Consider the following 14,187-nt stretch of genomic DNA (forward strand, 5'->3'; position numbering starts at 1 on the left):
ATGAGTGACTCTTTTTAATATTGGGTCATCCTGGAAAAGTGGCTACTGCCTGTGTTGTGTCTTTGTAGAGGATGGATGTGTGAATGTAAGTGATGAGGTCCTCTCCATGGCCATCAGTTCTATCTGTGCATATGTGTGACTAGTGTCTGATGTTTGCAGTCATGTGCATGTGAGCTTTGTTTATTGTAGGAGGGACCTGTGCATGTTGTGTTTGGGAAGAAAGTTTTCAGTTTCATTTTGTAGGGTTTTGCAGTATTGGCCATGAACATTTAGTTGTAATATGATTATGCTCTGTTTTCAAGGCAGTGTACTTTTAGTGTGGATCTGTGTCACAGGTGTAGTGTTTGTGCACAGGGGCTGAGTTGTGATGGCAGTGACTGTATGTGTATGGTGGTTGTCCAAGGAGGTGGAGGAAACTGTGTTTGGTGTGACGGGAGGAATACTTGTGGAGGTACTGAATCTGTCAAACACCCACGTGCTGCGGTACTATCTGGTACTCGCAAGTGTAGAGTATGTGGTGTAGACTCATTCTCTGCAATAACTGAACTGAACAGATTCATGTATCCTTGTAGTGCTTGTGATATGCTGCAAACCAGGCAAATGTATGGCATTTGTGACCTAGGACTATTCTCACTGTCTCTGATAAGTCTGAGGAAGAGGGAAATGACTACCTGAGTCATTTCCCTTTGTGTAAAAAAATGGTGTAGGAAGCAGCTGCCTCCTGGCTGGAAACTGCACACCATTAGGCTGACTGAGGTCCTTCTCGTGTGATGCTGGGATGTTGGGGAGGTTTTGCTCCCAGACTGAAGTTGCAGCTGCTCCTCCATACTTGGGGTGCACAGCACCACCACAAATTGGCTCACTTGATTGGTCTGCTGGATATCAAGCACAAATTTTTGCCAGAGAGCCCTATCTGCTGTATACCTACTGTACCTGCAACAGTTATCAGATGGTGGCAGGTGAGGGCACCCATCACCAACACACAATGTAGTGCTGCATGCTTCTTCCTTTATGTTCATCAATATTTTTCTGTTTGTCCTCTTCTCTTCCTATTTCTCCCATCCTTCCTTCACTAAAACTCTTCTTTCCATTTCAGGTGGCTCTGCATGGACTGACAAGTCATATGCTTTACTGTAATTCAGGAAACCATTTATGATGCTGGGCGGTAACCATTCAGCCAAATAACGGGGTGACGTGGAGCATACTGTGGTGCCCCAATAAATGCAGTGTCCACCCAGGAACCAAACCTCTACACTAAACCTCCCACCTCACTGTGGCAAGACACTGTCAGTCACAGAAGAACATCAGTTCACTGCATGGGATAGCCCTGCAGGAGTGGTTGCTTGCCTGTAGTTGATGGGTTCTGCATGCTCAGACAGATTGGGGTAGCACAAGAACAACAACAAGTCATCAGGTCATTCTAACTTACTTTCCATTCGACTCCATGTCGCCCTGCTGGAAGTATGCAGCAAAGCGATGTAAATACTGATCATATGGTAGGAGGGCGTGAGTCTCAGCTCCATAGAAATTGTGGTACCAAACTCCAAGCATTGCCATAATGACTGGAATCTGCGGGAAAATAAAATAATAGCAAGTGATAAAAACAGTGACAGCTAATCCCATATCATCATGTTTGAGATGTAGAGGCCTGACTTTCGGTTATTGCAGTCCAGAAAAATTAACAGCATGAGAAACAAAAAATTAAATAAAGAATTCAATTTGTTTTTAACTGAAAAATTTAAATTTAAACAGTTTTTTTCACAATTTTTTTACTGAACTGATTCCCCCCCCCCCCACTTTAACCCCTTGACACCAGGCTATTTATACTACGGTTGTCCTGTCAGTAAGGAAAATTTTCCCAAAATTGCTTGATTTTAAACCTTAACCCTCTCATGCACGATAAGTTTTGGTAAGTTTCCTGGCGCATAATTTTATCCGCCTGGCCGCCCTGCCCAGCTGTCCGCGCACAACAAATAACACTAATTCTTGCCTTATTTTCGTCACCCAAACATCAATATACTGCCATAAAACCTATCTCGTCTTATTCATCGATGTTTGTTCTACCTGATATGCACCACAAAAAAACTGGAAAACACGAAGAAAACAACATTAGGCAGCCGTGAATAAAATTTTGCTACGTCACTTTCAATTCCCAACATCACCATTTGAATACTTTCCATCATACAGGAAAATGTTATTAAAAGTTTTGATAGAGAATTTCATCAGCTTTCCAAAAAGACAAGTCCAGTTGTGATAAGATTTGTAGTTTTCAAGAAAATAGCCAAAAACTGAAAGTCATTTCTGAAAAAAATTCAGGAAGCTTTCACTCACAACTTTTCTCGCACACCTTATGTTTTTATTGCATTATATTATGCAGAATTTCACGAGCTTTCTAATGAGCACCAGCTGGTTTCGATACGCCTCATAGTTTTTGAGTAAATCGCAAAAAATGACTGGGTACTCACAGCTATGCATCACTTTCGTGATGCACGCACAGCATACGCTATATTCCCACCTACGTAACAACGAATTGTTATCATAGATATTACATTGTTACGTCTTGTACATAAGTAGAATTTACTGTTCTTTATCATGGTTCTTACAGGAAATCGATACGTCCAATATTTTTGAGTAATTGGCCTAGAAAGTGAGATTATTCCTCCAAGCGTTTTCGACTTTTACCGGAAGCGAGAAAAAAAACAGTTTGTTCCCCCGACTTTTCCTACAAAAAATGCTCCCAAAGGCTTATATTCTGCTAATGAACATATGTAGAATTTACTGCTTTTTATCATGGTTCTTACAGGAAGTCGATACATCCAACAGTTTTCGAGTAATTGGCTGACAAAGTGAGATTATTCCACCATGCACTTTCGACTGTTACTGCAAGTAAGGAATCAACAAAGTATGTTCCCACGCCTTCTCCTAGAAAAAAATGCTCTCAAAGGCTTATATTCTGGTAATGAACATATGTAGAATTTACTGCTCTTTATCATGGTTCTTACAGGAAGTCAATACGTCCAATAGTTTTAGAGTAATAGAACGACAAAGCTAAATTACTCTTCCAATCGGTACCTACTTTTACCGCGAGAGAAAAAAAAAAAAAAAAGTGTCTCCCCCTCCCTTTGCCTGAAGACTATGCTCCCAAAGGCTCTTTTTTTTTTTTTTTTTTTTTTTTTTTTTTTTAATAGACTGTAAAATCTTCCAGGGTTGTTTTTTTATTGTTATAACCTACTACACATGAACACTACTTTTTTCTAGTTACTAATAATGAAGCTGTATTTTCTGTCATATGTGTAATATGTAAGAACAAATGGTTATTTGTCTGAAAATTGTAGGGGTATTGATTTCATTCATTCATTCATTGCCAGACGCCATATATCCCAGACGGGGTGGCCATGGGCTTAGAGTTAATTGTTTTACAGGGAGGGGCACTAATCCTCCACCAACCCCACTTGACACGTAGGGGTGCCAACAGCATCTGGTGTTCCCAGGGGGTCACCCATCCAAGTACTAACCAGACCCAACATTACTGATAATAGGTCAATATATATATCAACAAAATTCAGAGAATTCACTTCCTCCAGGGGTGCTGATGGGCCTGTAGGATCTTCTGAGATTTGAAGATGATGAGTTATGTAGTGTGTGTGTGTGTGTGTGTGTGTGTGTGTGTGTGTGTGTTCTTACCTAATTGTTCTTACCTAATTGTACCTTTACAGGAATGAGTCAAGCTCGTACTGTCCTGTGTCTTAAACCATATTTATCGTACATATCCTTAAATTTGTGAATTGTTTTGGCACACACTATTTCATTCGGTAGTGCATTCCATTGATCAATTGCTCTGATTGGGAAACTGAATTTCCTTACGTCTTTATCATCTCTCTTCTTATGCTGTTTTTTGCAGTGTCCTCTTGCTGATGCTTCTCCATATGTTAAGTAATCATTTATGTCTATTTTCTCCTTCCCTGATATGCACTTATATACGGTAGCATTATCATGTCACCTCTTTTCCTTCTCTCCTGTAGTGTTGGTAGATTCAGTTTATTTAGTCTTTCTTCGTAGCTTAGGTCCCTTAAGCTTGGTATCCATCTTGTAGCAGCCCTTTGAACTTTTTCAATCTTGTCTATGTGTTTTTTGAGATAAGGACTCCAGACTACTGATGCATATTCCAGGGTTGGTCTAATGAATGATGTTATTATCCTTCTTAGCATGTCTTCATTTATGTATGTGAATGCTATTCTCATATTTGCAAGCAGTGTATACATGTTCCGTACCTTCTCACTGATGTGGTCAGCCGGAAATAGTCTGTTATTGATAATCACACCTAGGTCCTTCTCTCTTTCTGAAGTGTATAGGGTTTTATTTCCTAACGTATAATCCCAATCAGGTCTTTTTTTTACCAAACTTGATTACATGACACTTGTCCACATTGAATTCCATTTGCCATGTATTACTCCATTCATGAAGTTTATTTAATTCTTCTTGTAGCTCTCTACAAGAGTCTGTGTTAGTAATTCTCCTTTGTATTTTTGCATCATCTGCAAACATATTCAGATAGCTTTCATTTCCAGTGTTACTGTTTATATCATTTATATACACTAAAAACATGATTGGTGCCAGCACTGAACCCTGTGGTACTCCACTAGTCACTTCTTTCCATGATGAGTAGTTTCCTCTTAGTACTGTTCTCATTTCTCTTTTTATGAGAAAATCTTGCATCCAACAAAACAGTTTGCCTCGAATTCCTCCTTGATGGTACAGTTTCCATAAAAGTCTTTGGTGTGGTACTGTGTCAAATGCTTTCTTGAAATCTAAATAGATACTGTCCACCCATCCTTCTCTTTCCTGTTTTGTGTTTGTTACTCTGTCATAGTAGCTCAACAGATTAGTAACACATGATTTTCCTTTTCTGAAACCAAACTGTCTTTCTGTTTTCATACTGTGTTCTTCTAGATGATTTACCCAAGATTAGGGTGTCGGGCTATAGATAGAAAGATAGATTTTCTTATAAGCTTTTCTAATACCTTGCTTACAACACTGGTCAGTGATACTGGTCGGTAGTTGAGTGGATTTTGTCTATTTCCTTTCTTGAATAAGGGGACAATATTTGCTTTCTTCCAAATATCAGGTAGTTTATCTTGACTCAGGGATTTCGTGAAAATAAAAAATAATGGTTTACTTAACTCCTTTGCACATTCTCGTAGTACCCAACATGAAATTTCATCAGGACCACTTGCTTTTCCTCAGTCTAATTTACTTAACTCCTCCTGTATTACTTTTTCTGCTATTTGTATATCTGGTAGTATGTGTGGACATGGATGTTCCACATAGTCCCTCTCAAAATGTTTTTCTTCTGTAAAAACTAATTGGAAATTCTATTTAGCACTTCACAAATATCTTTCTCTTGTGTATAAGTGATTCCCTCATCCGTAATGGATTGTATTATATCTTTTACTTTGGTTTTGCTTCTGATGTAGCTGTAAAACAGCTTTGGTTGATCACTACTTTTATTTATTATATCCTCCTCAAACTGTGTGTGTGTGTGTGTGTGTGTGTGTGTGTGTGTGTGTGTGTGTGTGTGTGTGTGTGAGTATCTATGTTAGTGTGTGTGTAAGTGTGTTAGTGTGTCTGTGAGTGTGTGTGTACATAATGCCGACTAGTTCCATTATTTCAACACGTCAGCCACAATATCTTTCACACAATATACAGTATAGTTTAGGCATTGGCTTCATTTTATACGTATTTGTACTCACCACTGGGCCTGGTGGAGGCTGAGTGGCGAAACCCAACTGCAGTGAACACGCATCTTGCCTCTAGGCCTAACAAATGATAACGGGCACAATTCCCTTTCGTGACATATATCTATGTTCCATCGACAATATCACATACAAATATGCTCATAAATAACAGATTATCACACTGAGTCCATAGGGGCTTCGGCTCGGGTGGGAGGGGGAGAATTAGTAGGAGTTAAAGGGACAACACACGCAGCGCAACCCTACCCCAGGCTTCTTGTAAGAGACTGAGGTTTATCGCTACGTGTTGGGCCCCATGAAACGGCTCAATGTTGCCAATGCCTTACCATGAGAGACAGACGCGCCCGCTAGAATGCAACAAAACTTGAAGCAAATTGGCTGAAAACTTAATTTTTCGCTAATTTTTTTGTGCTTAAGAACGTGATTTGCATGACTGTGCTTCTTCCTACCAAACTGCATGTCATGCTATTCGTGTGACTGTGCCTGAGAGGGTTAATATCTCAAAAATATAGAAGTTAGGGAAACAAATTAAAAACCATATTACTCAACAACTCCTCTTGCAAATAAAAGCATCCCCAGGTCTACGGGTGATCATGTCAATGAGTAAGGACAAGAACTTTTGCACACAAAGCAGGATGTATTGGTGCGTGTGCGTGCAGTCCTGATTTTTGCTTCGGCCTCAGTGTGATAACTTCTCCATTACTAGATAAACCAGACACAGCAGCATCCAAGGCAAATGCTATGGCACTATCACTGAGCCCTTTCCTAGTACAGTAACCTTGGAAAGAGACTTGGCAGGGGTGGATGAGGCAAGGGGTCCATGTGTGGCAGGAACAGAATCGGATGAAAGGTTTAAGAAAACATCGTCCTTCACCTGGCAAAGTCACAGAGACAACTGAGGTTGTATGCTTGCCTCGGGTGGCAGGAGTGTATTTCGACCCTTTGGTGATGAGATCAAGTGGCGGCCACTTCAAACTATGGTGCGAAAACTGTGGCTATATCTGACATCCGGCATCCCCAGCCCAGCAATTTCGTGTTGAATATAGCCATCTCCCAGTGGCTGTTTGTTAAACAAGATTGTCCTTATTACTGCGAATCATTTTTTTTCCCTTAATCAATGGAAAAATTTTCTTCATGAATGGCTTACTGAGGATCAAAGGGAGGTACTGTTAAGTGTTAAGCATAAATTCACATGAAAAGGATGCTGTAAGTGTCATAAAACTTAATCTTATTACATCATTACAGTCATTACTTTCATGGCACTGGTGTGGTAGTAGTAGTAGCTGTTTTTCCCCAAAGCAGTCTAGCCGAACAGCCCCAAGTCCCTAAGGAAGGCCATGGCCGAGACTGGGCTTTCCCACACAGCTCTCATGGAGTGTATGTTGTGTTGTTGGCACAAGCGATTGTGTGCAATGCAGTCTTCCATAATGTGCTTAATAAATAGTATTGGGTGCTGTGCTGCATCTTGGACAGGAATCAGCAACTGAGCCATCCAGCCTCTTCTGACAACTATAGAGGGCTGGATGATGCCCACATCTCAGCCTGGCCAAGTGGAACCTGTCCTCGCGAGGGAGGTAGGATTCAGAAGGGTGGTTATCAGGAGGCCGTGCATGCAGCTGTGTGTTGTCTTTGAGCGACTGAATGAGCGACAAGTGACTTGAATAAGGATATGCTTCTGGAAGCTGGTTTGCAGCGGGGGAAGGAGGAGAGATCACAGTATCTGTGTACGATATTGTGTGCTGGGTGTTGTTCTGATGTTCCTTGATGTGTGTGGATGTGCTGCCATGTTGCATAGTGGATGGTGTAGGTTTGTGCAGTCTGTGACAAGAATTTATGTGCCTCTCATGTCTAGATCATCCTTGCTTTGAGGACTTGGGTTTCTTGGTGTAGGTGGTCTGTAAGTGTAGTACTTGTGCAGCCTGTGATTATTTTTTGGGCCTTGTTCTGTATGGTCTGTATGGTATTGTAGTGTGCTTTAGTGAGGTTAGAAGCCCAAGCAGGGCTTGCATAATTCATCACTGAACATACATATTGTTTGAATACTGTGGTGGAGGTTTCTTTGTTGTGTCTGAATATTGTATGGGCAAGTGACCTTACAGCATTGAGTCTTGGTGCTAATTTATTTTTAATGTTTGTGATGTGTTGTTTCAATGACACTGATGTATGTTACACCAAGGATATTGTGTGTGTGTGCGTGTGTGTATTTACCTATTTGTAGTATACAGGAATTGAGCAAAGCTCATGTTGTCCTGTCTCCATATCCACATTTATCAAGTGTACCTTTACACACATGAATGTTTTTCTCATGCACCACCTCTTTGTCTAAGTCGTTCCAAATATTTAAGTATTTACCTAATATACCTAATTGTGATATACACGGAATGTACTATGCTCGTGGGTTTCCGTCGCTGTTTCTCAATAAGTCAAATTTAACTTTAAACTCGTTTAAGTTTTTAGACTGGACGATCTCTTTGTCCAGGTTATTCCATAAGTCTATACTTTTGTAAGGAAAGCTATATTTCTTGATATCCTTCAAGCAGCTTGACTTTTTCAATTTCATTCCGTGTCCTCTTGTTGCTCTCTTATCCCATACAAACAGATCTTCTTTATCAATTTTATCTACTCCCACCATGGTCCTGAACACTGCAATCATGTCTCCCCTCTTTCTCCTTTCCTCTAAGGAAGGCAAATCCAGTTTATCCAGCCTCTCTCTGTATGACAGGTCTGTCAGACTGGGGACCATGTTGGTTGCTGTTCTTTGTATTCTCTCAATCTTGTTTATATCTTTCTTTTTGTGTGGGCACCACACTACCGCTGCATATTCTAACCTGGGGCGGATCATGGCCGCTATCAATTTTTTCATCATCTCATCCATGTAATGAAATGCTACTCTTATGTTAGTCAAAAGTTTATAAGTCTCTCCAACTATCTTGTTAATGTGCTTTTCTGGTGACAAACTATCTTGGACCAGCACTCCCAAATCTTTCTCTTCTCTCCTTTTTGTGATTAATTCATTACCCAACAAATAATTCAGTGATGGCCTCCTGGTACTTTTACCTATTTCCAATATTTTACATTTCTTTACATTAAATTTCATTTCCCACGTCCGGCTCCAATTGTGTATCCTATCCAAATCCTCCTGCAGTATTTTACAATCCTCCTCAACCTCTATCTTCCTCAAAATCTTTACATCATCAGCAAACAGACTTGCATAACTGTTCACTCCATCTACCATATCATTTAAGTAAATCAGGAACATTACTGGCACCAACACCGAGCCTTGAGGGACTCCACTTGTTACTTCCCTCCATCCAGACATCCTATCCTTTATTACTGTCCTCATTTGTCTGTCTCTCAAAAAGTCTCTCATCCATTCCAGATGTTTCCCCTTTAGTCCTCCTATATATTCTAGTTTCCACATTAGTCTCTTATGAGGTACCTTGTCAAAGGCCTTCTCTAAGTCTAAGTACACACAATCCACCCAACCATCTCTCTCCTGTACCACATCAATCGCTCTTGAGTAAAAGCTCAACAAGTTAGAAACACATGACCTTCCACTTCTGAATCAAAACTGACATGTGTGTGTGTGTGTGTGTGTGTGTGTGTGTGTGTGTGTGTGTGTGTGTGTGTTCTTAACTAACTGTTCTTACCTAATTGTATCTTTACAGGAATAAGTCAAGCTTGCACTGTTCCGTGTCTTAAACCATTTTTATCATATGTATCCTTTAATTTATGAATTGTTTTGGCACACACTATTTCATTCGGTAGTGCATTCCACTGATCAATTGCCCTATGTGGGAAACTAAATTTCCTTACGTCTTTATCGCCCCTCGTTTTATGCAGTTTTTTGCAGTGTCCTCTTGCTGACGCATCCCCATAGGTTACGTAATCATTTATGTCTATTTTCTCCCTCCCCGATATGCATTTATAGCATAATCATGTCTCCTCTTTTCCTTCTCTCCTGTAGTGTTTTTCTAGTCTTTCCTCGTAGCTTAGATCCCTTATCAGGGAGGGAGAAAATAGACATAAATCTTATCTATGTATTTCTTGAGATGAGAACTCCAGACTACTGATGCATACTCCAGGGCTGGTCTGATGAATGATATTATTATCTTTCTTAGCATGTCTTCATTTATGTATATGAATGCTATTCTCCTACTTGCAAGTAGTGTATACATGTTCCATATCTTCTCACTGACGTGGTCAGACGGAGATAGTCTGTTATTGATAGTCACACCTAGATCCTTCTCTCTTTCTGATGTGTGTAGGGTTTTACTTCCTAACTTATAATCCCTATCAGGTCTTTTTCCACTTTTATTCTTCCTTAGCCTTTATCATTCTTTTTCTGAGTCTGCCCTCCTCTCTTCATATTTCTCCCATCTTTCCTGTCACTTCTTATTGCTTTTCTTTCCTTTACAGGTGGCTTTACATTGAGTGACAAGCCAAATGGTTTCCTGTAAGCCAAGAAACCATTTACTACGCTGGGTGGTAACCATATAACCAAACCATACGTGCTCCCTACGTGTCAACAAGTGGGTTGGTGGAGGATTAGTGCCCCTCCCCATAAAACAAATAACTCAAAGTCAAATGGCCACCCCTTACGGGATTGTGGCGTCTGGCAATAGATAGATTGATAGATAGATAGACCAAACTTGATTACATGACACTTGTCCACACTGAATTCCATTTGCCATGAATTGCTCCCTTCATGTGTGTGTGTGTGTGTGTGTGTGTGTGTGTGTGTGTGTGTGTGTGTGTGTGTGTGTGTGTGTGTGTGTGTGTGTGTGTGTGTGTGTGTGTGTGTGTGTGTGTGTGTGTGTGTGTGTGTGTGTGTGTGTGTGTGTGTGTGTGTGTGTGTGTGTGTGTGTGTGTGTGTGTGTGTGTGTGTGTGTGTGTGTGTGTGTGTGTGTGTGTGTGTGTGTGTGTGTGTGTGTGTGTGTGTGTGTGTGTGTGTGTGTGTGTGTGTGTGTGTGTGTGTGTGTGTGTGTGTGTGTGTGTGTGTGTGTGTGTGTGTGTGTGTGTGTGTGTGTGTGTGTGTGTGTGTGTGTGTGTGTGTGTGTGTGTGTGTGTGTGTGTGTGTGTGTGTGTGTGTGTGTGTGTGTGTGTGTGTGTGTGTGTGTGTGTGTGTGTGTGTGTGTGTGTGTGTGTGTGTGTGTGTGTGTGTGTGTGTGTGTGTGTGTGTGTGTGTGTGTGTGTGTGTGTTAGGGGGATGTTGTTTATGGTGACATGTGGAATGTGACTATGTTCTGCTATCCAGTTTGTGAGATGGGTCACTGTAAATTTAGCTGGGGCTATTTTGAGTCAGTTTGTGGTGAACCATTCATGTAGTGTGCTGAGGTAAGGTTGGAGAATATGTGCGGCTGTGTTTGCGTTTTGGTGAGTATATGTAAATGATATGTCGTCTGCATAGGAAGCTATGTGTATCTGTGGTGTGTGGGTATGTCATGCATGTAAAGATTAAGGAGTGTGGGTGACAAAACAGATCCTTGAGGGACACAGTTTGTTAAGTTTCTGACGCTGAATGACTGACCAGCAAATGTTACATGTGTACATCTGCATGCTTAGTAATGTGCCAGCCATTTTTTTGTGTTATTGTGTTGAATATTTTGTTTGTGAGGTTATGTTGAGGGATGGCATCACAAGCTTTGTTAATGTCTAGTGTGACTAAGAGTGTTGTGTGGTGGCCTAGCTGAATTGATGCCATCAAAAACTCTTTGTGTAAGGCCTGTAAGAAGGGAGTTTGTTGGGTGTAGCAGTCTAAAACTATGTTGTGACAGAGCTAGGGGGATGTGAGGTGCTACTATTTGTAATACTAGTCGTTCAGTGACTTTGGAGGGGGTACAGAGGAGTGTGATGGGAAGTGTGAGGAAAGCAGGATGGGGTCTTTGCTGGGTTTGGGGATAGTGATGATAGTACAGTACCATGCTTCCAGTTTTGGGTATTATGTTGTGCGAGTAGCTATAGTTAGATATGTTGGTGAGTGCCTGTATGCCTTATGGTCCAAGATGTTTAAGGTGTATGTTGCTTAAGTCAGGGTCACAGGCAGATGAGTGCCTAGATATGCTTCTTCTGGCTGTAAGTGAAGGGTGCAAAGTCTGAGTCCGTGGGGAACTGTCTCATGCATTGGATGACACATTGGTAGTCATGATGGAGGAGTAGATGACTGACACGTGAAAAAGCAATTGATGAGACTGTTTGCTTGTTGTCTGTTTGAGGGTAGGGTATCTGTCGTTGTGATGGCAGCATGTGATTGTGTAGTGTTGCTGTTGGAGAGTGTGATGCTGTTTAGTGTTTTGTAGAGTTTGCTGGTCTTTGTTTTGTGATCAAGTGTTTGGAGATAATTATTCCAATTTAGTGTTTGCTGCTCTGATATTTTACTGTTTATTTGTACGCTGAGTACTTGTATTTGTTGTACAGTGTCTTGTGTATGGGGTGTTGGGGAGTGTCGCAGTGTGTCCCGTTTCTGATGAGGCCTTGAATTTCTAGTGTGAAGTTAGGGTTATGTCTCTTTCTGTTCCCTCTAAGGATGTCTTTTGTCTGCATTTTGAATAACTGTACTGAAGGTGTGCACAGCAGTGTTGATGATTGTGATGGGTGTACTGTTTAATGTTTCAAAGTGTTCTGTTTCAGTTGTGAAGGCCTCCAAGTTGGCTCTCTAATAATTAGAGTGTGTGTGTCTGTGGCCAGCTGGAGTGATTCTGGTTTTGGCAGTGATGATTATCAGGTGGTGGTCTGAGCCAGAAGTTTTGACCACTCTCCAGGATGTTGTGGTGGCGAGGTTTGGGAAGCAAATGGTGATGTCTGGGGATGATGGGAGGAAGTGGGCTTGGTGTAGAGTATGGGTATGTTGATGGAGACTGTTGAGGATGAAAAGATTATCTGTTTGGGACTGAAGTACCAGCCCTCTGACTGTGTCAGGGTTGTTGACATGCCAGACCAACGCCTTGGCGTTGAAATTACCACCCAGGATGATGTTGGGTATGTTAACGATGTGGTGTATTTGAGGAGAATAAATGCATGGTACTGCGCAGGATGACTGGAGGGGAATGCATGTATTGGCATGGCACTGGCGTTTAGACATACAGTTAACCCTCACATGCCAGGCTATATTTAACGAAGTCATCACCTCACTATGGGCAATTTTTTTGGAAACTGCTGAAAACTGCTTGTTTTCAAACCTTAATATCTCAGAAAGTATAGCAATTAGGGAAACAAATTAACAACCATTTTACTCATCAACTCCTCCTCTTGTGAATGGAAGTATCCCCAGGTCTCTTGGTCGTTGCACTGATTTGTAGTTATGTGAGGAATAGAACTCATTTTCGCCACGAGAGTAGGATGTGTTCGTACGTCTGCCTGCAGTGCCAACAATGGCTTTGCTCTCAATGTGATAACTTAATCCACTGCTGGATAAACTAGACTCTGTTGCATCCAAGGCATGCCTTATGGCACTATCCCTGAGCCCTTTTCTAGTATCCTTGGAAAGAGGCTTGGCAGGGATGGATGATGCAAGGATACACACAAGGCGGGAAAAGAATCGGAGAGATGTAAGAAAACATAGTCCTACACCGGGCAGATCACAGAGACAACTGAGGTATGCTTGCCTTGGGTGCTGGGAGGCTATCCCCACCCTTTCGTGACGAGATCAAGTGGCGGCCACTTCAAACTGTGGTGAGAAAACACTTGCAGTTATAGCTGTCACCCAGCGCCCCCGATCCACCGGCGCTTAGGGGTTAATATAGCTACCATCTGTCAACTGCTGTATAATAAATCCAGTCATTGTTTATACAGTTCAGCTAACTGGATGGGGGAAAAAAAGAAAAAACTTCTTTGTTTGGCGAACAAAAAGCAAAGCAAGACTATAAACAGTAATCTGCCTTAGAATTAATCACTTTTCTATATTATGTTCATTTTACTAAAAGAAAATATGGAAGAAATTAATTTGTTGTTATATATGATAAACTAATAACATTTTCTTTTCATGTCTTTACAAAATTAATGCTTTGCTTTATTCCTGATAAAGAAAAAAGACAGCTTAATCTGAAAATTTGTTCTAAAGATTTGATATAGCGAACAGTTTTGAAGCCTTCTCTTTTCCTACAGTAGGTGACTTCTTATGCAGGGAATGTAACCCAAAAGTTGGAAAAAAAAAAAAAATCCTTTCAACTCTGAGTGGTTATGCAACAACTGTATATAACTGCCAGGAACATTCATTACATTTTCTGTAAATACCAGCAACTAAACATAATGCAACCAAGTGAAGGGATTGATACAGGAAAACACACAATCAGAAACTACACATGATAATACTTGGGGCAGGATCAGTACAGGAAAACTCTATTACTTACAGAAGAGAGTTATGTGAGTGATGTGGAGAGGGAAATCAAGGATAAGATTGATGGATGGAATGGAGAGGTATATTAAAGAATGGGGT

At 41.0% G+C, this 14,187-nt stretch overlaps 1 protein-coding gene across 1 annotated transcript in view; it reads right to left on the minus strand.

The window, feature by feature from the left end:
• Positions 1–14,187, minus strand: part of Pgi (glucose-6-phosphate isomerase) — a 256,703-nt gene that overhangs the window by 92,292 nt on the left and 150,224 nt on the right. Inside the window, exon 7 of the mRNA XM_080267251.1 lies at positions 1,430–1,569. Coding sequence (XP_080123377.1) covers positions 1,430–1,569 — 140 coding nt within the window. The remainder of the gene's footprint in view (positions 1–1,429; positions 1,570–14,187) is intronic.

Source organism: Coenobita brevimanus, chromosome 23, assembly GCF_032717465.1.
Source record: "Coenobita brevimanus isolate Jiangsu-jjx chromosome 23, ASM3271746v2, whole genome shotgun sequence".
In the NCBI taxonomy this organism is placed as follows: domain Eukaryota; kingdom Metazoa; phylum Arthropoda; class Malacostraca; order Decapoda; family Coenobitidae; genus Coenobita; species Coenobita brevimanus.